This window comes from Bos indicus, chromosome 14, assembly GCF_029378745.1.
Source record: "Bos indicus isolate NIAB-ARS_2022 breed Sahiwal x Tharparkar chromosome 14, NIAB-ARS_B.indTharparkar_mat_pri_1.0, whole genome shotgun sequence".
NCBI classification, from domain to species: Eukaryota; Metazoa; Chordata; class Mammalia; order Artiodactyla; family Bovidae; genus Bos; species Bos indicus.
Genome location: NC_091773.1, coordinates 776,319 through 800,872, shown reverse-complemented (window position 1 = coordinate 800,872; position 24,554 = coordinate 776,319). Strand labels below are relative to the sequence as shown.

Sequence of the window (24,554 nt, the reverse complement as noted above, 5' to 3'; positions counted from 1 at the left end):
TCTCCCGGGAAGGGCTGCAGCCTCGCATGGCTGAGGCAGTTTTTAACTTTGGCTACAAAGGTTTGAGTTTCTTCCTGAGGAGAGGCAGCGTCTGTGTGCTCCCATGCTGATCTGGGGGACCAGCCCCGGGGGAGCAGCCCACAGCGGGGGTCTTAGGCGGGCTGCTCTGCCCTCCCCTCTTGCTGCCCTCTGCACCAGGTTCTTACCAGGACTGCTGTGAAGAGCTGCTGTGCTGCACGTGAGAGCCCCACACAGGTTACCCCACCTGGACCCCTAAATGGGATGTGTTAAGCCTCTGAGGAAAGAGCTACCAGAGCTCTGGGGAGCACAGAAGTTGACATGCTTCTGACCAACTGAGAGGTGCCGTGGGAACCCTCAAACCCACTCATGTCACCCCAGACTGACACCACCACTCTCCGCCTGAACTCTCATCACCAGAGACAACAGAGTCCAATGCTGAGCCAGGCAGGGCACAGCTCCCCCACGGGGGCCCCCGCTCCAGCCTCTGGGTCGCACCGGGGTTCTCTGGGACAGGCCCAGAGTGCCCTGCCTCAGGTGGCCTCACTAAGCAACCTGTGAGACACGGCCTGCTCCCTCCCCAGACACCAGACCCGCCTAGCACCCTGCCCACTGCTTCTAGAAAAGCGCCTCCTGCCCAAGGGTTTGCAGTAAGCTCCTAAGCTCCAGGCACAGACAGTTTGGGCAGAACTCAATGTAAGTTACCTAGAAAACGGTAATTCCACATTGGGCACCTTTAGTGAGTCTTTTGTTACATTCTTGAATGTGGTAAGCAGACTGAACTAATAGAAATGGGAACTTTTGTATGAAAGAGTATGAAAACAAAATAGGAGAAAACCCACACAAGTGTTATAGAAAGGACCAGACCAAACACAACAAGTAGGAAAAAAGAGATCTAAAGAAGCATGATGGGAAAGAATGGCAAAAAGTACCTGATACACTCCATGACAAGAGCCAGACATCTCTCCTGACAGAGAAGCTGCCCAAAGTGCCCCCGAGCACTGCTGGGGGTGCGGGGCGAGGCCAGGTGCCCGGGAGGGGCCAGGCCCAAGGTGGAGATGGGAGGGTGGGGCGGGGTGCAGGACGGGAGCGGGGCCAGCGGAGGTGAGGTGCGGGGAGAGGCAAGCCAGTGGAGGATGCGCCAAAGGCGAGAGTGAGGCTGGAGAGGCTTCCTGCTTCGCACGGCCCATGGCCCGCACACCTGGAACCCACAGAATCAGGGGACAGGGCTCCCCGGAAGAGTGACCCTTCCACCATGGAACTCTTAGCGGAAGAGAGAGAACAGGCTCCCTCCTGTGTTGGCCACTGGCTACCTTTGTCCCCAGGTAGGCGTCTGGACCAGGCACTTCCCACTCCAGGCAGAGAGAGGCCTGGAGAGGCACACCCCAAGCTGGGGCCCCTTGCCGGCCTGCACCCAGGTCTTTGACATCTCCCCAGCATGCCCCTGAACACCGCAGGGGCTGCCCCCAATCCTTAGCAGGAGCCAGCAAAAGCCTCGAGACAAGTTGCAGGCGATGTGTCCTGCCAAGGGTTGAGGAGGGCGCAATGAGTGGAGCTGGTGAAACGCCAGCCAGGAGCCCCGCTAAAGCGGGGCCGCTCAGGCAGCCCTGCTAAGAACTGGCGGAGAGGTGGGGGTGGTGGTGGGGGGCAAGTCACCTAAGTCCACATGTCGTCTAAACTGTACCAGGAAAAAAAATAAATAAACTGTACAAGGGCCATGGCTGTGGCCAGCATCACAGGAGCTCGAGGCTGCCATCCCAGAGCTGGGCCGCTCGGTGGAGGGGCTGGTGGCCGCCGGAGCGTCATCACCACATGCCTCCTGAAGCTGTGGGGTGGGGACACTCCCTGCAGAGGCTGCGCGAGGACCCACGGCAGGGCATCGTGACACAGGGCGGCCATGGGCTGTGACAGGGGAAGGTAGTCAGCGGACCCTCGAGAGGGCCCTGAGCCAGCGAACAGCCCTTGTGGTGGGAAGGTTTCATAGGCGAGCAGCCCTTCATTGGCTTCAGGATGCAAGGAACAGGCTAACGCGGAGCACGACAGGGCTGTCACAGAGGCAAAACTGTCCAGCCATGAACTACAGTCACCAGGACAGTTAAGGGAGTGGACAGGAACACCTCGTCTCCCAAATGGTGCCGCTTGAAGATGTCACTCTTTGTCAAGGAGGCGGAGGAGAGGCCCACCTTAAGTCACTGCACAGAAATCCCACCTCAGGCTTCGCCCCGAGGAAGCCAGCTGACAGCTAAGTCTAGCAGGCAGCCTCAGACCCAGGAGAAGTAATGTCAGGGTTCCTGGGTTACTGTGAACAGAGCACAGGACTGTGCTCTATAGCTCAGGACTCCTCGGCTCCAAGTGGCGTTCTGCCCCGCCCTCGCTGTGCCCAAGGGAGGAGGGAGGGGGCCCTGGGGTCACAGAGCAGGAGAGATCAGTGCCAGGGGCCCTCAGAGAGCCCGATGCCCGGCAGGCGCTATCTTGGCCATGGTCATCTGGGGTGCAGGGAGCCCTCGGGAGACTCCTGGCTCACCCACCTGCTGCCCAGGACTCCTGTCCATCCTGCCGCGCTGCTCGCTGGTCCCCTCCCCCTCTTCCTCTGAGGCAGTGGCATCCTCAGTGCTGTCGCTGCCGGAATCTTCCAGGCCTGAGAACACACTCTCCTCGCTGTCGCTGTCGCTGAGGCCAGGATCACTGCCAAGCCTGCGGCTGGGAGCCGGAGCGTCGAGGAGAGAAGGCTGCAAGAGGCATGGCACTGATGACCCCAAGCCCACCCACCGGGCACCAAGCGTTGACCCACAGCCTGTGCGGCCAGCCTCCACGGCCATGGCCCTCAGGCCACAAGCCTCCAGCTCCATCAAAACCATCCACCCAACCCAGGCCTCCCTCACCACCCACCTCCACCGCCAGCAGGCCTCCTGCCCTTGGAGGAGACATTCAGTTAAGAGTCTCACAAGAGAAGGACTTTCCAAGGAGCTCAATTCCCATCACATCACCCGTACCAGCCCCTCCACCCTCCACGCCCGAAAGCCACTCCCTGTAGCTCTGGCATTCACATCTCCAGAGCTACCAGGGCACCGGGGTGGGGTCTGGGACAGGGAGAGGACCACAACCTGAGGCGCTTTTCCCGCCAGAAGAGGACTCTATCCAACCAGATTGGGACTGACAATTTTATCAGTAAATTGTAAAGACTGGTTGAAGAGACATAAAAATCATGCAAACTTTACTTAAAGGCAAGTGTTCTGGTTCACCACCCCATGGGATAGGACCAGAGCTTCCTCTGAGCAGAGGTCTGCTGACCAGACACCACCTAATCCCTAAGTTCACAAGACCCATGCACTTAGAGAGGGGAAACAAGAACTTACAGACTTTCAGCAAGCACTTACTCGAATGGAGAACCCTAGATTTCTGCTTTTTAATAACTACTAATTCTCTCAGCTAACAGGAAAACCTGCACTCACCAATTATTTGGCAGCATTCAACTGAACTTCCACAGAAGTAACTCTGATACACACTATCTTCAACGCTTAGTAAGCTACACAATTACCACAGCAAAAAAAAAAAAAATGGCACAAACACAAACGGCTGCTGAGGGTACAGAGCTGAGTGGTGGAAGCAGGCGAGCCTGGTGCCCAGAATGCCTGCTGGCAGGAGAGCAGCAGGACTGGTCAGGGGAAAGGGGCTGCCTGACAACCCAGTAACGTGGAGTGCTCCCTTAGGCAGGCGTGGTGGACAAGCTTTGGAAGGCTGATGACACCCAAAACCCACCTGGGGTTCTGCTGCATAGCAGGAATGGCTTTGAGTGCAGTTAAAAAGGGATGTGGCCAATACAGCAGGCACTGCCTTCCTATTCTCGTGCCCTTTTACAACGTACCCGACATATCGGTAACGTACTAACAGGCTCAAACCTCTTTAATGCAGGAACCACAATTCAAAGGGCTAGGGAGGCCACGAGCACGATGCCAGCCCCTCTTGCTAGTTCGCTCCGGCCCACACTTCTCCAACCACACTACGGGAGCCCCCTGCCCAGGACGCCCCCACGAGGCCACCGCCAGCAGAGAGCTGGCAAACCGCCTCCTCGCACTCCTGGGCCCTGCTCCCCGGCGCTGGCCGTCCCGGAGCCGCCATGTGCGGCCCAGCCGCGCCACGCTGTCCCGCTCGAGCAGCCCGCGGTCACCTCCTCCAGCTCCGGCTCCGGCTCCGGCTCCGGCGGCCGCTTCCCGGGCTGCGCCACTGTCGCCGCCGCCACCGCGCGCCCCGCGCCCCGCGCGCAAGCCATGCTCCCGGACCGCCCAGACCCGCGCCGCCACTTCCGGCAGCTAACAGACCTCGTGGGTCCGGGGGCGGGGCCCGAGGGGTCAGAGGGCGAGAGGCGGGCCCAAATGGGCTGGGCCGGCGCGCACGCGCGCGCCGTGGGGACGCAGGCGGGCGGCGCCGGCGGGAGCGCGCCCGTCGCAAGATGGCGGCGGCCATGCCAGGCCCCGGGGCCGTGTGTGCGCAGCGGGCGGCGGCAGCGCGGCCCAGGCAGCAGGCTCGGCGGCTGCGCTAGCCCGGCCCTCGGCCTCTCTTTGCGGTCGCTACCTCCTCCTCTCCCGCCTTGCCTGGTATGGATCTGCCCGTGGGCCCGGGCGCGGCGGGGCCCAGCAACGTCCCGGCCTTCCTGACCAAGCTGTGGACCCTCGTGAGCGACCCGGACACGGACGCGCTCATCTGCTGGAGCCCGGTGAGGGGCTGGACGCGCCGGCCCGGGACGTGTGGGGGCGGACAGCACGGGGTTCGGGAAAGAGCGTCCGAGGCCTCCCCTCGGTGCGCGCTGCCCGGGTCTGGGCAGGGCCTCTCCTCGGTCTCTCGCCGAGTAACTGAGACGACGGCGGAAGCGCGCCTGGCTTGAGGGCAGCACCCAGTGGCGAGCGTGGTGGCCAGGTGACCCCACAGCTTTTCACATGAGTTACCAGGGTGGCGGGGTCGGCAGCTGTTGCGAGGAAATGAGGTTTTGGCGCAGGTATTGGAGGGCGTTGTTCGACTGGGAAAGGAAAGGGACCGAAAAACAAAGCACAACGTCATAAAGTTGTGGTGGGTCTCGAACTCCTGTCTGGACACCACAGCTGGGTTTCCCCAGAGCCGCTTTGGTTTTCGTTCCTCTCGGGCCTCTTTATCCACGCCCCTGCCTCCAGTTGCCTGGCAGCAGGCTCGTCTCCATAGTCTGACCCTGCAGGCCGGACAGCTCCTCCGTTTGCAGAGGTAAAGCAGAGACTATCTGGAGTTGCGGCTGAGAGTCTGCGTCCGGGCTATGACGTCGCGTCCGGGGAAGGCCGGAGCCATAGCTCCCGGCCCGCAGATGTGCGGCCTGGGCCGCCCTGGTTTGGGGAACCTCTGGGTGCCTCCGGACACACTTGCTCTCCTGAGGGCCCGGACGCTGGCTCGCCCAGACTCTCCTAAGTACTTCTCTTTCGCACTGTTAAGCCCTTAGAAAGGAGGAGCAGTCTGAGCTGAGGCGAGCCCAGAGCGGGAGGCCGGGTCCTCTGGTTCCTGGGCTGTTTGCTGAAGCTCTGGCTCAAAGCTGGTAGAGAGAGTCAGAATCATACAGCGTCCTTGTAGGGAACACTTCGTGTTGGTCCCAGTGACACACCTGTGTGCCACGCTCCATCCCTGTTGTCTGCTTCTGTAACTGTGCGCAGCGTTCCCCAAGAGGAGGCTGTATTTCCTTCCTCACAGCCTGTCCTGTTACCACCATCCCCTTGTTCAAGGCCCTAAGCTTTGCTGACCCAAGGAAATGACCCCAGGTTTCTGTCTTTATTCTTCCTTTCTCTTCTTTTTCCTTCCCCTAAATTCCCAGGAGATACTCTTACCCAGGTTGGGGAGGGGCATCGGAGATCCTTTGGGATAGTCTGAGTTTAATCTACCGGGATAATCGCCTCACCTCTTGATCTGCTCGATGTTTCTGCTTAAAGATGGTGAGGCAGAAGCCAAAGCCCTGCCAGCTAGCTCTGCAGGTCCCACTTCCTGTGTTCTGAGCGAGACCTTAGACCTGGAAAGCAGGATGGATCAAGCCTGCCACAGCCTCGCACACAGTGGCTGCACCACCCACCAGCCCTGCTGGAACGTAAACTGGAGAGGGTGGGAGCAGCCGGCTGGAGCCCATGCATTTGATCCCCCTCCCCTCTGTCCTTAGGCCAACCAGGATGTGCTTGGTGCAGGGCGCAGCGGGCAGGGGGCTTGTGCTGCCAGGCAGGACAGAAACTGAGCACTGGTTCAGCTGTGGAAGGAAGCCCTTTGCCAGGCTGGGCAGGGGCTGTGGAGCTGCCTGGCCCTGAGAAAGGAGATGGCCCTCTGCCTGAGGCCTCCGCGATGCCCACACAAGCCCCAGGCCTCTGGCAGAAAGTCTGCTGGGGGAGACTTCTGCGGTCTTGAAGCCCAGAGTTGGCTTCCAGAGGCCTTGGAATGTTCTGGCGTCTGTTCTCTTGGTGCCTCCCCTCCAGCTGGAACTTTTCTCCCCATTCTGCCTGGAGGACCCTGTGTTTGGCCCCAGAGACAAGGGAAAGGGGGCGGGGTGGAGGGCTTTCCAGCCCCAGCAGCGCTGTGCATCCTCCACACAGTCTGAGGCCCTGCCTGGAGAGTCGTGTTGGTTTCCCCTTCCCTCCCAGACCCCCAGTCAGTTACCATGCTCGGTGTGGCACCACCACAGAATAGGCCAGGGCTGCCCCTCAGACAGCCCTGTGGGACCAAAGGCCCCACAACCTTGGGAAGGAACCTGGTGAGCGTGGCAGCTGCATCCATGGGACGCTCCATGAGTCAGGCCTGTTTGGCCTCAAGACAGCGTTAACAGTGGTAGGAGGGTGGGTGACTTGCTGAAGGAGGCTCTTCTTGTTAGGCTGTGGGCACCATGAGGCCCTAAGAGCAAGGGCCTCCTTTGCCTAGGAGCTGGGTGTCACCAAACCAGGCCCCATCCCAGGTGGCCAGTGTGAGCGCCTGCAGTCAGGATCGCTCTGGAGGCCCTGGCTGGAGAGCAGCCTGCAGTCAGGTCGCCAGCTCTCTGCGGGACTCCTTGAGGAGGGCCCCAGTCGCACCTGGCCACTCTGAGGTGGCCGAGGATTGTTCCTGGGGCTCCCATGACCACCTGGCCGGGAGCCAGGTGGGTCCCAGCAGACCCTCCATCCTGCCCTTGGGGGTTGGCAGTGCCCGAGAAAGGCTGGAGGAGTGCCCAGCACGCAGCACAGGCTGCAAGGGGCGCTGGGGCCTTGGAGGCTCCTGGTGCCCCCTGAACTTGCCACCCAGGACCCGGCAAGCCCTTTCTGGCCCTCCACATAGCAGGAAGCCCAGCTCTGGGGCATCAGTTCACCTCCTCCCACAGCACCACGCAGAGGTGGCTGCTGGCCTTTTACAGATACGGGAACTGAGTCCCAGAAACACTAGGAAACAGATGAAAAGCAGGAGGACGGCAGGACCAGACCCGGAGTCCACGGTCTCTTACTGGTGTACAGCTGTGGCTCACGCCTGCCCTCGCTGCGTGCCGCGTGTCCTGGGTAGAGGGCAGCCCGAGGCCCATGCCGGTGGGGTCCAGGCTCTGGTTTCACCCCACCTGCTTTCTTAGCTGGACCAGAGCCATACTTGGACTGATCAGTACTCAGGTGTTCATAGAATTGTATTGAGTTTTTACAAGAGAGTCCCTGTTTCACTTTCCGTAGAGGTACACAGATATATACGTGGACAGATAGAGAAACGGACGAGCCAGGCAGAGATCTATACAGGACGGGCTCCCTGTCTGTCCCTCCTGCCGAGGTGGGCTGGGGGGGGGGGGCGGGGGGGCGTGATGAGGAGGAGGGGCACAGAGGCTCGGAAGGGGCTGGAGGGAGGGAGGTGGACACAGTGGACGTGAGTCCGCCTGGCTCCACAGGCCGCGTGTGCTCAGAGGGATCAGGGGGCCCACAGGACCCACCGTGGGCAGAGCAGTCAGCTCCATCGGGTATCACAGGCTAGGGACCCACGTCTGCACCTCTGGCTGCAGGGATTCCCGACCTGGGAGCTCTGGCAGCCACCCCAGAGCCCCTGCCCCTGGGCCCAGCGGTGACTGAGTCAGCAGAGGCCCCTGCGTTCAGTTGGGCCTGGAGACCCAAGTGTGGGGTGGCGGCCGGAGAGCTTGACCCTGAGCACAAGTAGGACGGGGACGTGAGGGGGGTGCAGGTGGGCTCCTTCTTGGCTGAGGAGACAGGCCGTGAAGGGCACCGAGCTGCTCTGCAGCCGCGTCCACACAGCGCTGGCACTCTTACTGCACGCGGGTGCCCGCTGCATGCCCGCGACTCCCAGAACACATCACGCAGACCTATCGCTTTGGCTGGAGGACTAAGACGGGCTTTCTGTTCTGGGCAGACTCTTGAAAGGTGCAGGTGGGCCACTGGAGTCACCGTGGTGGTTAATCCTGTTGATGTGGAGCCCTTGGAGAATCTGCTCACAGACAGAGACCCTCCCTCTGTAAAGATGTGCGTATGTGCAGAACTTTGTATATGTTTCAGGGAAACGTTTTGTAGGAAATAGGGCCACAGGCTCCAAATTTACAGCAAGACTGGGTATTCACTAAGCCCTGCATTTCAGAGGCAAAGGTGTTGCTTGCCAGCTAGCAGCTGGGCATCGGCTTCTCCCTTCCCCTGCTGTATGTCCCATCACTAGTCCCTCCGTGTCCAAGGGTAAGCCAAGACCTTCTTCAGGAATGACATGGGGTCAGCAGAGAAGGAGGGGCCTTGAACTTCTGAGGCACGAGGGAAGAGGTCCTGTGAGGGACTCACCATCAGGCCTGCCAGGCTTCTAACAGCCCTTAAGGTTGGGCTGGCAGGACACACCCAATATGGACTCACCCTCTGACAGTGTTCAGGTCTGTTACACGAAAGGACGGGTGAGCCCTTGCTTTCTGTCCAGGCAGCGTTCAAACTCGAGAGCCTGGTCTTTGGTGAAGCTGAGGCAGCCAGAATTGGCAGAACCTGGTACTAGCAAGAAGGAGCTATGCGAGAGGCCCTGCGCGGGTCTCAGCTAAGTGCTGCTTCACCCACCGGTGGCGTGAGACCTGGGCAACTGCCCAAGAACCTTCCAGGGAAAGAACAGCCACTAGGAGCTGTGTGCAGTCCTCGCAGCTGGGGCGTAGAGTCTGCTCTGAGCGTAGAGCCTGCCCGGTGCCTCAGAACTGCCGAGGCTTGAGGGTGCAGCTGGATTGGCCCCAGAGAAAAAGCTGCCCCGACGCCGTGTGAACGAACTTAAAGACAAGCCTGAAAGGATCAGGCTGATCCCTTCCTTCAGAACTGAGGGTGCAGCCCTCTTGAAAGGACGACAACTGGACGACTAAAGTCAAACAGAATGTGGTAACATGCCTCGTGTCTGGGATCCAGTTGAAACTAATAGATGGGCCACTTGGCGGGAGAATGTCACCGGTAACAAGGGAGTTAGAGTAACAGACCCAGGTATGATGGAACTGACTAGCAGGAAACTAGTAACTGTTAAAACAGTTACTAAAACGCTCTGTGTGCTCAAGAATGTAGAGCTAAAATCTTAAGACCGAGAAGTAGAAGATGTGAGAAAGAAGGCGGATAAGCAGAATGTGTCGGGAACAAGTGTCCGCTGCAGAAGAATCACCGCTGGTTACCTCTGTGTTCACTCCCCCTTCAAAGAGGTGGCCCATAACCACAGCCTTCACTGGGGGCTGCACACGCGCCTTCCTGCTGAGAAGTCCCGCAAGGCGGGGGGCTGCACAGTGGAGGCGCTGGACAGGCAGGCCTCCGTCAGCAGTGATGAGTCACATTGACGGCTGTGCCCTGACGTGCCATGATGGGCCAGGCACACCACCCCTGTGGTCTTCCTTTCCAGAAACTTATGTAACCTCAACTCATCATGAGAGAAAAACATCAGACAGATCCAAATTGAGCAACATTCTACACAATACCAGCCCAGTCCTCAAAACCATCAAGGTCGTCAGAAACCAGGGAAGTCTGAGAGATTGTTAGTCAAGCATGACATAAGCAGATATGAATGTCGTGTACTGTCTTGGATGATGTCCTGGAACAGTAGGATGTTTGGTAAAAACTAAGGAAATCTGAGAAAAATGAGAGCCTTGGTTAAGGATGAAGCACATCGCTATGACACTGGGGGCAAATGCACTAGTGCAGGCTCTTAATAACAGGGAGAGCGGGTGTGGGACATACAGAACTCTACTGTCTTAGCTTTGCGGTAAGTCTAGCATTCTGACATAAAAGGCTTGTCTTTATTAAGTCTTTGAAGGGGATTAAACAGCAGACTAGAAACTACAGAAGAAAAGATCACTGAACAGCACAGTAGCAAAAGAAACTATCCAGAGTGATCACAGAGAGGAGGAAAGACTGCGAAAAAAGTGAGCAGAGCCTTACAGGGTTAATACCACATGGGCTGGCACACAGTTCCAGAGTAAAGGATGGAGGAAAATTTTGGAAATAACTGGTTTCTTTCTTTATTTTTAGAAAAAGCTAGACATTTTCCCGAATTTTTTTTTTTTTAATGTAAACCCACAGATCCAAGAATTGCATTGACTCCCAAAGAAGATAAAAACACAAAATATACCAATGCATGTCACTATCAAAGTGTTGAAAACAAGCGTTGGAGAGAAAATCTTAAAAGCAGCATGGAAAAAAAAGGAAATTGCATGTGGAAGAACAGGACAAGAATGAGACTGACTTCCTGGCAGAGTCGGCGTGAGGCCTGGGCTGGAAGAGACCTTGTAAGCTGAAGTCTGCTCAACACTCAAGACTTGGAGTAACTCACCACGTTGACAGTTTTCTCAGTGGAGGCAGAAGAAGCATAATGGTGTATTAGGTGTCCTGGTCAGGCAATATGGCAAATACATAAAGATATCAAGATTGGAAAGTAAGAATTAAAAGTATATACATAGAAAGCATCATTATTTACTTAGAAAATCCTAAAGAATCTACAAAACCTTATTAAAACTAATGAGTGAATTTAGTGAGTTCATAGGCTTCAATGCCAGTATACAGAGATTAATTCTGATTCCACGTACTAGTAACGAGCTGTTGACAATGGAAGTACAGTGCTCCAAACACTACAGAATATGTACTGGTTATATTATCTACAGCTGTGTAGCCAGGCACCTCCAGACTAACTTCCTAAAACAGCTGAGGCTCCGTGGCACCTGCCACCACCATCATGACTCGTGAGAGGGCAGCCTTCATAGGAGCCTTGCTTTCTTCCTCATCTTCCATCTGAGGATCTCCACCTGCTGTGCCAACATTCCCCATCCGTCCACCAGACGCTTCCTGTCCGAAAGATCCACCTAAAGTCGTGCCAAAAGGGAAATAAGAACTGCTTCTAAGCTTCCACGTGAAAGTTAGTAGAGTAAAACCAAAGCAGGCAGAATGAAGAGAATAATACAGACAAGGAAAACCAATGAAACTGAAAACAGTAAAACATGATAAATCAATTCAATAGCTGAATCTTTGAAAAGGTTGGTAACTTGCAGCATGACAAAGAAGAAAAGACATAAATTCCCAACATGATGACCATCAGAGGGTGTATCACAACAGACACCACAGGCAGTAAGAGGGTAATGAGGAAGTACAGCTCTGCACATGTAAATTTAATAAAATGAACCAATTCCTTGAAAAGCACAAACTGTCAAAACGCACCCAGGGTGAGACAGGTAACTATTAGTAGTCTTGATTATATTAATGAAGTAGAATTCGTAAAATTATGAACCTTTCTAAAAAATCTTCAGATCAAAATACCTATAACGAAACCGTCCCAAGAAAATTACCAATATGCTTCATAATGTTTATAAAACTTTCAGTTCAGTCACTCAGTCCCATTCATTTCAGTTGCTCAGTTCTGTCCGACTCTTTGTGATCCCATGAAAGCATGCCAGGCTTTGCCATGGCGCCAGCACGCCATGAAAGCGCGCCAGTTGTGTCCGACTCTTTGTGATCCCTGGCAGTACGCCAGGCTTCCCTGTCCATCACCAACTCCTGGAGCTTGCTCAAACTCCTGTCCATCAAGTTGGTGATGCCATCCAACTATCTCATCCTTTGTTGTCCCCTTCTCCTCCTGCCTTCAATTTTTCCCAGAATCGGGGTTTTTTCCAATGAGTCAGTTCCTTGCATCAGGGGGCCAAAGTATTGGAGTTTCAGCTTCAGCATCAGTCCTTTCAATGAATATTTAGGACTCATTTCCTTTAGGATTGACTGCTTGGATCTTACAGTCCAAGGGACTCTCAACAGTCTTCTCCAACACTACAGTTCAAAAGCATCAATTCTTCGGCGCTCAACTTGCTTTATGGTCCAACTCACATCCATATGTGAATGTGACTACTGAAAAAACCATAGCTTTGACTAGACGGACCTTTGATGGCAAAGTAATGTCTTTGCTTTTTAATATGCTGTCTTGGTCGGTCATAACTTTTCTTCCAAGGAGCAAGGGTCTTTTAATTTCAGAGCTGCAGTCACCATCTGCAGTGATTTGGAACCCAAGAAAATAAAGCCTGTCACTGTTAACATTGTTTCCCCATCTATTTGCCATGAACTGATGGGACCGAATTCCATGATCTTAGGTTTTTGAATGTTGGATTTTAAGCCAGCTTTTTCACTCTCCTCTTTAACTTTCATCAAGAGGCTCATCAGTTCTTCTTCGCTTTTTGCCATAAGGGTAGTGTCATCTGCATATCTGAGGTTATTGGTATTTCTCCCAGCAATCTTGATTCCAGCTTGTGCTTCATCCAGCCTGGCATTTTGGATAATGTACTCTACATAGAAGTTAAATAAGCAGAATGACAGTATACAGCCTTGACATACTTTTTTCCCAATTTGGAACCAGTCTGTTGTTCCATGTCCCATTCCAGCTGTTGCTTCTTGACCTGCATACAGATTTCTCAGGAGGCAGGTCAGGTGGTCTGGTAGTCCCATCTCTTTAAGAATTTTCCAGTTTGTTTAGATCCACACAAAGGCTTAGCCTAGTCAGTGAAGCAGTAGTAGATGTTTTTCTGGAATTCTCTTGCTTTTTCTATGATCCAACAGATGTTGACCATTTGATCCCTGGCTCCCCTGCCTTTTCTAAATCCAGCTTGAACATCTGGAAGTGCTCGGTTTACGTACTGTTGAACTTAGCTTGAAGAATTTTGAGCATTACTTTGCTAGCATGTGAGATGAGTGCAATTGTGTGATAGTTTAAACATTCTTTTCCATTGCCTTTCTTTGGAATTGGAATGAAAGGCGGGACTTTTCCAGCCCTGTGGCCACTACTGAGTTTTCCAAATTTGCTGGCATATTGAGTGCAACACTTTCACAGCATCATCTTTTAGGATTTGAAATAACTCAACTGGAATTCCATCACCCCCACTAGCTTTGTTCATAGTGATGCTAACGCCCACTTGACTTCACATTCCAGGATGTCTGGCTCTAGGTGAGTGATCACACCATCGTGATTATCCTTTTGTATAGTTCCGTGAATTCTTGCCACCTCTTAATATCTTCTGCTTCTGTCAGGGCCATACCATTTCTGTTCTTTATTGTGCCCACCTTTGCATGAAATGTTCCCTTGGTATCTCTTAATTTTCTTGAAGAGATCTCTAGTCTTTCCCATTCTGTTGTTTTCCTCTATTTCTTTGCTTTGACCACTGAGGAAGAGTTTCTCATCTCTCCTTGCTATTCTTCGGAACTCTGCATTCAGGTGGGTATATCTTTCCTTTTCTCCTTTGCCTTTTACTTTTCTTTTCTCAGATATTTGTAAGGCTTCCTCAGACAACCATCTGGCCTTTTTGCATTTCTTTTTCTTGGGGATGGTCTTGATCACTGCCTCTGTACAATATCATGAAACTGTCCACAGTTCCTCAGGCACTGTCTGTCAGATCTAATCTCTTGAAGTTATTTGTCCCTTCCACTGTATAATCTTAAGGGATTTGATTTAAGTCATATCTGAATGATCTAGTGGTTTTTCCTACTTTCTTCAATTTGAGTCTGAATTTTGCAATAAGCAGTTCATGATCTGAGCCACAGTCAGCTCCAGGTCTTGTTTTTGCTGACTGTATGGAGCCTGTCCATCTTAGGCTGCAAAGACTATAATCAACCTGATTTCGATATTGACCGTCTGGTGATGTCCATGTGTAGAGTCATCTCTCATATTGTTGGAAGAGGGTGTTTGCTATGACCAGTGCGTTCTTTTGGCAAAGTTCTGTTAGCCTTTGCCCTGCTTCATTTTGTACTCCAGGGCCAAATTTGCCTGTTACTCCAGGTACCTCTTGACTTCCTACTTTTGCATTCCAATCCCCTATGATGAAAAGGACATCTTTTTTTGGTATTAGTTCTAAAAGGTCTTGTAGGTCATCCTAGAACTGTTCAACTTCAGTTTGTTCGGCATTAGTGTCTGGGGCATAGACTTGGATTACTGTGATATTGATTGGTTTGCCTTGGAAATGAACAGACATCATTCTGTCATTTTTAAGACTGTACCCAAGTACTGCATTTCAGACTCTTGTTGGCTATGAGGGCTGCTCCATTTCTTCTAAGTGATTCTTGCCCACAGTAGTAGATACAGTGGTCATCTGAAATTAAATTCACCCATTCCAGTCCATTTTAGTTCACTTATTCCTAAAATGTCAGTGTTCAATCTTGCCATCTCCTGTTTGAGCACTTACAATTTGCCTTGATTCATGGCCCTAACATTCCAGGTTCCTATGCAATATTGTTCTTTATAGCATCAGACTTTATTTTTTCCATCACCAGTCACGTCCACAAGTGGGCATTGTTTTCGCTTTGGCTCCATCTCTTCATTCTCTGAAGTTCTTTCTCCACTCTTCTCCAGTAGCATATTGGGCACCTTCCGAAATGGGGAGTTCATCTTTCAGTGTCATATCTTTTTGCCTTTTCATACTGTTCATAGGGTTCTCAAGGCAAGAATTAAACGTTAGCAAATCAAATTTGGTAGTACATAAAAAGACTAATGTCACAACAAATGGGATTTATCTCAGGAATGTATGGATGGTTCAGGATTTTTGAATCAGTATCACCCAGCATGTTAATAATCTAAAGAAAAAGCACATAATCATATTTGTTTCAGAAAAAGCATTTGACAAAATTTATGTTCGCGATATTTAAAAAAATCACTCAGGAAACCAGAGATAGCAGGGACCTTCTTCAGCTGTTACAAAAACAAACTGCACACCTAACGTCATGCCTATTGGTGAGCTCCTGAGCGCTGTCCCCACAGAATCCGAACAAGGCAGAAACCTGTTTCCACCAGCGCTAGCAGATGTTGTATGGGAAGTCCTACCCAGTACCTTAAGATAAGAAAAAGAAATTAACGCTAACTGGGGTGAGGGTGATTGAAACCCCAGTATTCTGAGCCTGTCATGCTTGGGTAGAGACTCCATTTTGTAAGCGGGGACAGAAAGGAGAAGGAGACCCTCAAACTTTGAGTTGGGCAAGATGAGAGATGCTGGTGGCCTGCCCCCTCACCCTCTCAGGAGGATACAGAACGTGCTGATTGTAAACTGAGGGGTAAGAAATCCCCACCTTCTTGGCCAGAGCTCCCCAGAGTGTGCCATCAATCCAGGTGAACTCTCAGGAGGAGGAGGAAGCAGGGTGTGGCCAAAAATGCCATCGTTCACTGTTTCTGTTGAGTTTTAGATTTTCTTGAATAAGTGTTTCTTCATTTGTTATATGCCTTCAGGACAATTTCCAGAGACTTAGGTGATTTAAGCTTTGTTTACCCTGAGAGTGGTTCACAGGATCTCCTTAGCTGCCTTCCCAGGCATCTTCAGAGGATAGTTTTGCTGGATATAGAATTCTTGGCCAAAATAAAAACGCTGTTTTCTTTCAGCACTTTTGGCATGTCATCCCACTGGCTTCTGGCCTGCATGGTTTCTCATGACAGATGAGCTGCTATTCAGTTCAGTTCAGTTCAGTCACTCAGTCATGTCCGACTCTGTGACTCCATGGAGTGCACACGCCAGGCCTCCCTGTCCATCACTAACTCCCAGAGCTTGCCTAAACTCATGTCCATCAAGTCGGTGATGCCATCCAACCATCTCATTCTCTGTCGTTCCCTTCTCCTCCTGTCCTCAATCTTTCCCAGGATCAGGGTCTTTTCTAATGAGTCAGTTCTTCACATCAGGTGACCACAGTATTGGAACTTCAGCTTCAGCATCAGTTCTTCCAGTGAATATTCAGAAACTGTTATTAGGGATTCCTTATGTGTGATGAATTGGTTCTAACTGCTCTGAAGAGTTTTCCTTGGTCTTATGGATGTCTAGATGTGAATCTCTGTGAGTTTATCCTTCTTGGAATTTGTTGAGCTTCTCAGATATTTTTCATCAAATTTGGGGTCGTTATTTATGCAGATATTCTTTCCGCCCCTCTCCTTTATGCGTGTGTTGGTCTCTGCTGGTGTCCCGTGTGTCACTGTCTTTATTCACTTCTCTTTCTGTTCCTCAGTCAGGAAATCTCAGTTGACAATACTCCTTCACGTTTGCTGGTTCCACCTTATTCCTGCTCAGATCTGCTCTTGAGCCCCTCAGGGAATTTTAAATCCGATTTGTTACATTTTTCAACTCCAGGACTTTTCATATTTGTAATTTCTGTCTTTATTGTTATACTTTCTTCTAAGAGGTATCAATCTTATGCTTTTCTTTATTTCTTTCAGTTCAGTTCAGTCACTCAGTCGTGTCCGACTCTTTGCAACCCCATGAATCGCAGCATGCCAGGCCTCCCTGTCCATCACCAACTCTCGGAGTTCACTCAGACTCACGTCCATTGAGTCAGTGATGCCATCCAGCCATCTCATGCTCTGTTGTCCCCTTCTCCTCCTGCGCCCAATCCCTCCCAGCATCAGTCTTTTCTAATGAGTCAACTCTTCGCATGAGGTGGCCAAAGTACTGGAGTTTCAGCTTTAGCATCATTCCTTCCAAAGAAATCCCAGGGCTGATCTCCTTCAGAATGGACTGGTTGGATCTCCTTGCAGTCCAAGGGACTCTCAAGAGTCTTCTCCAGCACCACAGTTCAAAAGCATCAATTCTTCAGCACTCAGCTTTCTTCACAGTCCCAACTGTCACATCCATACATGACCACAGGAAAAACCATAGCCTTGACTAGACGGACCTTTGTTGGCAAAGTAATGTCTCTGCTTTTGAATATGCTATCTAGGTTGGTCATAACTTTCCTTCCAAGGAGTAAGCGTCTTTTAATTTCATGGCTGCAGTCACCATCTGCAGTGATTTTGGAGCCCCAAAAAATAAAGTCTGACACTGTTTCCACTGTTTCCCCATCTGTTTCCCATGAAGTGATGGGACCAGATGCCATGTTTTCTGAATGTTGAACTTGAAGCCAACTTTTTCACTCTCCTCTTTCACTTTCATCAAGAGGCTTTTGAGTTCCTCTTCACTTTTTGCCGTAAGGGTGGTGTCATCTGCATATCTGAGGTTATTGATATTTCTCCCGGCAATCTTGATTCCAGCTTGTGCTTCTTCCAGCCCAGCGTTTCTCATGATGTACTCTGCAGATAAGTTAAATAAGCAGGGTGACAATATACAGCCTTGACGCCTTTTCCTGTTTAGAACCAGTCTGTTGTTCCATGTCCAGTTCTAACTGTTGCTTCCTGCCCTGCATACTGTTTTATTTTGCTCTTTGAACATATTTCAAATGAATTTGAAGTCTTCATCTAGTAAGTCCAGTATCTGAGCCTCCTTGGGGACGGTCTCCCCTGGCTGCTTGTTTCCCTATGTGTGGGTCATACTTTGTCTCTTTGCATGTCTCAGAGTGTTTTGTTGAAAGGTTTTCCATTAATATAATACGCCATTTGTTAAACTCAATATCATATTTTACCCACCCACCAGGATTTGTTGCAATTTCCTGTTGTTGCTGTTTGTTTAGTGGCTTTTCTGAATTAATTTTATGCAACTTGTGTTGTTTGCTATGTGTGATCACTGAGGTGCCTACGCAGTGAGCGCAGTGGTTAGGCAGTGTGGGGAGCAGGAGTGTTCCTTAATGGCTGGAACCAGTAAATCTCCCAGTCTCTGCGGCGAACTGTGTGTGCTGGGTGTGCCTTTAGCCCCCAGCCACGTTGTCGGCACCCTGACTTTCTCCTCAGCTTCCTGCTTACACAGAGCTGCCTTGGACCTCTCACGGACATGCACACAGCTGTACATGCACGTGTGACTTCTGGATCCCAGGAATATCCTGGAGCTTTTCAAAGCTCTTCTTGAAATCTTGTTCCTTAGCTCTTTTATGTTTCCTGGCTGGCCAGTTTTCTCCATCTGTGGTCCACTGTGTTCGGCGTGATGAGTTGGGTTTTTTTTTTTCCGTCATGAATTTAAAATTGCCTCTTGATGCTTTCAGCAAACATCTCTAGGGAAAAGCCTTTTTCTGCTAAGAGCTTCAGCATAAAAGGTCAGATCAAAAACAGCCTTGGAGGTGGAACCTTCCAGGGAGACACTGCAGGCCTTGAATGAGCCCTAGCCCCATGGATGCTAGAACGTTTATTCCACCATGATTTGAGCTGTTGGCTTTCTCAGTTACAGGAGAGGAGGTAGGGACATGGCAAGTTAGAACACCACAGTTCTCGGATCTTACTGAGATTCAACCATTTCTTGAATAAATTCTTGTGGGTCATTTTCAGAGTTCTGAAGAAGTTGTCTCTAGCATTTTTTGCTGGTGTTCTTACTGTGTCTGTGGAGGAGAAAAGCTGTAGAAGGTCCCTTTTCCACCCTTCCCCTCAGCTCACGCTCTTCCATTGTGTCTTTTCACGTGTGCGTCCGTGTTGACACCACGGGGCCCTTCCTGCTCCTCCCCAACCCCATCCTGCACCCCAGCGGGGCCCATGCCCAGCCCACCCTGGGAGCTTCTGGACCGAGGTCTGGACAGACATGGAAGAGCAGTGTAGCGGTTTTTTCATCTTGTTCTCATCTCTGTTCCCAGAAGAAGAACCACAAAACTTCAGTTCTGAGCATGATTGTGTTGTCTTCCTCCCGAGGACCTGATGTTAGGTCCCGTCTCCTTGGCTGCCTCCTTTTGGGGTCTTAGCCGTACGTAGGGAAAAACTGTGGATTGGCGCTGACATGGGGCCCTTCAGGGAAGGGCCCACAGTGCTGAGGTGTGACCTGGCGGGCCTCCAGCAGGGATGTGGGATCCCAGGTGAAAACTGTCACCCAGCCTAGGGTTGGGGTGCAGCCCCTGCATGGAGAGGCTGTGGTGACCCCCACGTCTCCCGGCAGAGTGGGAACAGCTTCCACGTGCTGGACCAGGGCCAGTTTGCCAAGGAGGTGCTGCCCAAGTACTTCAAGCACAGCAACATGGCTAGCTTCGTGCGGCAGCTCAACATGTGTGAGTGTACTGCCTTGGCCCTGCATACAGCCCCACGCGGCCCAGAGCCCACGCAGCTGAAGGGGAAGGGGTGTCTCAGGGACTCTCCCTGAGACTAAGACCACCCAGCCACCACAGGCAGCGCTTCTGGGAGGGCAGTGCTGGGCATTCCCTGAGCCAGGCCCCGCCCGCCAGGGCCTCCCTCCATCCTCCCTGGGGTAGGGGCCTCACTGGAGTGAGGGGTGAGACCCCAGCCCTGAGGCAGCACTGCCCCAATTCCATCGTGCGCAGATGGCTTCCGGAAGGTGGTCCACATTGAGCAGGGTGGCCTGGTCAAGCCAGAGAGGGACGACACCGAGTTCCAGCACCCGTGCTTCCTGCGAGGCCAGGAGCAGCTCCTCGAGAACATCAAGAGGAAAGTGACCAGTGTGAGTAGCCGTTCTCCCCATCATGGTCTTAGATCTCCGCCCAGACCCCCGGCAACAGCAGCATCCACTCGCTGGCCTGGCTTAACGTAGCTGTGCCAAGCCTGCTTTCTACCAGGTGCCTGTCCCCCGTTGGCCACCCCAGAGAAGGCCCATCCACCCCAGCAGCCCCTCGGCCCTTTCTGCTATATCCCGCCCCGCCCCCAGGCCATCTCAGTGACTGCTCCCCCGGGGACCCAGGTGTCCACTCTGCGGAGCGAGGACATAAAGATTCGCCAGGACAGTGTTACCAAGCTGTTGACCGACGTGCAGCTGATGAAGGGGAAGCAGGAGAGCATGGACTCCAAGCTGCTGGCCATGAAGCAGTAGGTCCTGGGACAGCCGTGGGAGCAGGGCGCACCTCCTCTGGGATGCTGGGGTTACCGTGGGGGGTCCAGCCTGGGGGGAGCTTAAAGCTGGTTCTGTCGTAACCAGACTTACCCCCGGGAAAGGGTTCCAGAAAGAACTTCGTGCAGAGTGATGGGGTGGGGACGTGAGAGGCCTCCTGCACAGTGACATGGGGGAGGTGTTGCTGGCGAGGCCGCTCCCCAGCCCTGGTCCTGTGGGCTCCGGGCCTTGCAGTCTCGGGCCAGGGCCATGTCTGGACTTGCACAGGCTCCCGGCCCATGCCAGGCTGGACTCGTTATTGGGAGGTGGGGTCAGGTGCGGTCCCGTGGTAGCCCGCAGAGCTGAGCCCAAGCACCAGCTATGCCCTCGGGCCCCTCACGCCACCCACACATGCGCCTCGCACCAGTCAGTGTGTGTCACCTCTCATCGGGCCTGGCGCAGGAGGCCTGCAGGTTTGGACTCCCTTTCCCTGGGGCATGTCTGGTCACCACAGAACCGGTTTTAGGCCCCCCAGCCCCCCACTGCCAGGACCCCCATAGGGGCCAGTTTAGACCTCCTCCTGTGTACTCGGGGCCCTCAAGCACCCCAGCCCAGGGTGGCCTCAAAACCACTTGGGGTGCAGGCCGTCGCACCCCTAGACCGTGGAGGAGGCTCCTAGCCCCTGCCTAACTACTCATGTCAGAGCCCAGCAGGAATGCCTGGCTGGCTGGAATCCAGAGGTGGGATTAGGTGGCCTTGGCCTCCAGGACAGGGATGCCTCTTAGAGTGAGCATAGGAGGGTCTGTCGCTTGTCAAGAAGACATACTGGTGCTGAGCAGGGCGTGGGCTGCTGCGGTGGCCCTTCGAGCTCTTTAAGGCCACTTCTGACCCCCTAAAGGCACAGGAGAACCTGCACTTGCAGCCCTGTGGCCTGAGAGCCGCACTGCCTCTGTTCCCTGGAGCCCCATCCTCGGTCCAGGCAGAGAGCCTGGAGGCTCTGCCACCCTGACTGTGACCGAGAGGGCCCTGGGGTCTCAGCCTGGCCTCTGGCCCGTGCTCGGCAGCGGGCAGGGACGGGCCAGTGGGTGGGCGCATGGTGGAGCGAGGTATCCCGAGACTCCCGCCACCTGCTGACCACGCCTGGTCTGCTGCAGCGAGAACGAGGCGCTGTGGCGAGAGGTGGCCAGCCTGCGGCAGAAGCACGCCCAGCAACAGAAAGTCGTCAACAAGGTGTGCACCGGGCCGGCGGGGAGGGGGTCCCTGTCCGCACTGGGCTGACCGCCTCTCCCCCTGCAGCTCATCCAGTTCCTCATCTCGCTGGTGCAGTCAAACCGGATCCTTGGGGTGAAGAGAAAGATGTGAGGCACGGGGCACGCCCGTCTCCCGTGGGCTGCGACCCGGGGGCCACAAGGCCGGGCCGCCACTCACCCACCCTTCCCCACAGCCCCCTGATGCTGAACGACGGCGGCCCTGCGCACCCCATGCCCAAGTACGGCCGGCAGTACTCGCTGGAGCATATCCACGGCCCAGGCCCCTACCCGGTGAGCTGCGGGCGCCCAGGGCGGAGGCGGGGGTGGGGACGCAGCACGCACCACCGTGCTCACCTCCCTTTGGTGGCAGGCCCCTTCCCCAGCCTACAGCGGCTCCAGCCTCTACTCCCCAGACGCTGTCACCAGCTCCGGACCCATCATCTCCGACATCACCGAACTGGCCCCCGGCAGCCCCGTGGCCTCCTCAGGCGGGAGTGTAGACGAGAGGTGCGGCCCAGCGCCTTCCCTGCAGGCAGGAGCGGGTGGGGCCGGCAAAGGCACCCGCTGATGCCTGTGCCCCACGGACAGGCCCCTGTCCAGCAGCCCCCTGGTTCGCGTAAAGGAGGAGCCCCCAAGCCCGCCACAGAGCCCTCGGGCAGAGGGTGCCAGCCCCGGCCGACCATCCTCCATGGTGGAGACGCCTCTGTCCCCGACCACCCTTATTGACTCCATCCTCCGGGAGAGCGAGCCCACGCCCGCTGCCTCCACCACACCCCTCGTGGACACCGGGGGCCGCCCCCCCTCGCCCCTGCCCGCCTCGGCTCCCGAGAAGTGCCTCAGCGTCGCCTGCCTAGACAAGTGAGTGCCTTCCAGGCGCCCTTCGGTCTCTGGAAGCGCAGGGGCCTCCGACAAGGACAGTGCCGGGCTGGACACGCATGGCCCTCAGGCCCTCGGCATGGGATTTGCTGGGGGAAACTGGCCGACCTGGCCCAGAGCATGGAGCTGGGGAGGGAGACATGCCAGCCAGGGGGTCCCGCAGCCCCTGCACCGTGGGAACCAGGCACGTGGCGGGCACCCCTGCCCCCTGAGCCGCCCTCCCCGGGCCGCCTGGTCTGTCTGTCCTACCACCCCAGAGGTGGGTGAGCGGGGTGGGGGCTTGGAGTCCGCCTGGCCCCCACCGGCAGTGGGGGGCTCTTGTCTTTCTATCTTGCAGTTTGGCTCGCACTCCAAAGATGTCTGGGGTCGCCCGCCTCTTCCCCTGCCCCTCCTCCTCTCTGCATGGCCGAGTCCAGCCAGGGTTAGCGCTGTCCCACTGGGGAGGGAGGAGGGCTCCGCCAGAGCTTGGGCCCCTCCCCAGCCTCTGAGCAGACCCCTGCCCAGCCTGTGAACAGGCTCCCCACCCACCTCTGGGGCCTGAGGCAGCACCCCGAGGTACTGCCTGGCCTCCTCGAGGGGGCAGGCCTAATCTATCCTGGCGCATGCTGGGGTAGGCTGGCCCAGCCTGGCCGAGCACAGCTCCACCCTCCTGCTGTCCTCCAGTGTGAAGGGCAGGCGTTGCTGAACCTGAGAAGCTGGGGCCCCGGCCCTTCTGAGCCCTGAACTCAGCCCCCTGATGTCTTAGCCGGCCCAGCCTGACGTGCTGCCTTACGGGGCCTCACGGTGATGAGGGAGCCTGAGCCACCACCGGTGGCCAAGTGTCCCAGGCCCAGGGCCCCACCTCAGGGCCTCCCGTGAGCCTGCGCAGGGCAGGCTGGCAGCTGGGCGCAAGGGCCGGCAGGACTGCACCTGGGGGTGCCTGGATGCCACGTCACCTGCTCCCCTTCCTCTGGCCAGGACCGAGCTCAGCGACCACTTGGACGCCATGGACTCCAACCTGGACAACCTGCAGACCATGCTGACAAGCCATGGCTTCAGCGTGGACACCAGCACCCTGCTGGATGTGAGTCCTAGCCCTGCCCGCCCCGCGCCCAGCCCGCCCCGCTCCCAGGGCAGTCTGACCGCCCCCTCTTCCCTGCAGCTGTTCAGCCCCTCGGTTACGGTGCCCGACATGAGCCTGCCCGACCTGGACAGCAGCCTGGCCAGCGTGCGTAGGCGGGGTGGCTGGGGCGGGGGGGGGGGGGGGGGGGGGGGGGGGCAGGGCCGCGCGGGAGGCCTCACTGTGCTCCCTCCTGCTGCCCCAGCAGATCCAGGAGCTCCTCTCTCCCCAGGAGCCCCCCAGACCTCTGGAGGCAGAGAAAAGCAGCCCAGACTCAGGTGAGCTGAGCCCCCCACCCCCACCCCGCCCCCCGGCCCCACCGGCACCCTGACCCAGTCGCACCCCTAGGGAAGCAGCTGGTGCACTACACCGCCCAGCCCCTGCTGCTCCTGGACCCGGGCTCCGTGGACGTGGGGAGCAGCGACCTGCCGGTGCTCTTCGAGCTGGGGGAGGGCTCCTACTTCTCCGAGGGAGACGACTACTCGGATGACCCCACCATCTCCCTGCTGACGGGCTCAGAACCCCCCAAAGCCAAGGACCCCACTGTCTCGTAGAAGCCCCAGGAGGAGAGCAGGCCTTGGGCAGGCCTGGTGTCCAGGAGCCTGGTCCCCTGGCTGGCGGAGGGGGGGAGAGGGGGTGGGGCGTGGCCCCCGGCCAGCACCGAGGGCCTAGCCCTGTGAGCCACAGCTCACCTGGGCTTCACGGCCACACTCAGACTGACCAGGATGCAGGTGTTCATAGAATTGTATTTTGGATTTTTACACGAGTCCCCCTTTCCCCTTCCATAGAGATATACAGATATATACATGGACAAACAGACCGATGAGCCAGGCAGAGATTTATAAACAACGAGCTCTGTGTGTGGTCTCCCTGTCTGTTCCTCCTGCCAGTGTGGGTGGGGGTGGAGGGGGGCATGATGCGCGGTGTCTCGGAAGGGGCTGGAGGGAGGCAGATGGACACAGCACACTGGAGCCTCCTGGCTCCCCTGGGCTGCATGTGCTCAAGAGTTCTTTATGAAGGGACCAGGGCGGGATCAGCGTGGGCCCACAGGAGCCCTGTGGCCAGGTCCGCACTAGAGGACCAGGTGGGTGCACTGGGTCAGCACCGTGGGTCTGGAGTGAAGGAAGCACAGGACCCCCCCCCCCTCCTGAGTCAGGCAGCAGGGGGTGCAGAGGTGCATGTGATGGAGGTGGCGGGCCGTAGCAGCCCACGCACCCCC

General features: G+C 55.1%; 2 protein-coding genes across 8 annotated transcripts in view; one reads left to right on the top strand and one right to left on the bottom strand.

Moving 5' to 3' along the window:
* Positions 1-24,074, bottom strand: part of BOP1 (BOP1 ribosomal biogenesis factor) — a 38,415-nt gene extending 14,341 nt beyond the window's left edge. Inside the window, exons 1-11 of the mRNA XM_070802997.1 lie at positions 24,028-24,074; positions 23,832-23,949; positions 23,078-23,460; positions 21,784-21,886; positions 21,246-21,427; positions 20,035-20,116; positions 19,551-19,717; positions 19,220-19,396; positions 5,930-5,950; positions 4,187-4,895; positions 2,547-2,747 (exon numbers count right to left, since the gene is read on the bottom strand). Coding sequence (XP_070659098.1) covers positions 2,547-2,747; positions 4,187-4,895; positions 5,930-5,950; positions 19,220-19,396; positions 19,551-19,717; positions 20,035-20,116; positions 21,246-21,427; positions 21,784-21,886; positions 23,078-23,460; positions 23,832-23,949; positions 24,028-24,074 — 2,190 coding nt within the window. The remainder of the gene's footprint in view (positions 1-2,546; positions 2,748-4,186; positions 4,896-5,929; positions 5,951-19,219; positions 19,397-19,550; positions 19,718-20,034; positions 20,117-21,245; positions 21,428-21,783; positions 21,887-23,077; positions 23,461-23,831; positions 23,950-24,027) is intronic.
* HSF1 (heat shock transcription factor 1) lies at positions 4,509-24,195 on the top strand. Of its 7 annotated transcripts, none has more exons than XM_070803042.1 (14): positions 4,509-4,732; positions 19,232-19,340; positions 19,611-19,747; positions 19,985-20,109; positions 21,265-21,340; positions 21,407-21,468; positions 21,555-21,651; positions 21,731-21,867; positions 21,949-22,218; positions 22,574-22,657; positions 23,194-23,299; positions 23,378-23,443; positions 23,544-23,613; positions 23,684-24,195. In XM_070803042.1, the coding sequence occupies exons 1-14, from the start codon at positions 4,616-4,618 to the stop codon at positions 23,887-23,889; spliced, it is 1,662 nt and encodes a 553-aa protein (XP_070659143.1). In that variant the 5' UTR covers positions 4,509-4,615; the 3' UTR covers positions 23,890-24,195. The 7 variants fall into 7 exon arrangements, with proteins under 7 accessions (XP_070659143.1, XP_070659142.1, XP_070659141.1 ...); XM_070803041.1 differs by having other exon boundaries at positions 23,541-23,613; XM_070803040.1 differs by having other exon boundaries at positions 19,952-20,109.
* The last annotated feature ends 359 nt before the right edge of the window (positions 24,196-24,554 follow it).

Excerpts from the sequence above, each read along its gene's own strand:
- HSF1 (XM_070803039.1), top strand. The coding sequence starts at position 4,616 with ATGGATCTGCCCGTGGGCCCGGGCGCGGCGGGGCCCAGCAACGTCCCG. Across the intron at positions 22,658-23,193 it reads CATGGCCGAGTCCAGCCAGG|GACCGAGCTCAGCGACCACT; the intron begins GTTAGCGCTGTC and ends TCCTCTGGCCAG. Across the intron at positions 23,444-23,540 it reads TGGACAGCAGCCTGGCCAGC|CAGATCCAGGAGCTCCTCTC; the intron begins GTGCGTAGGCGG and ends CTGCTGCCCCAG.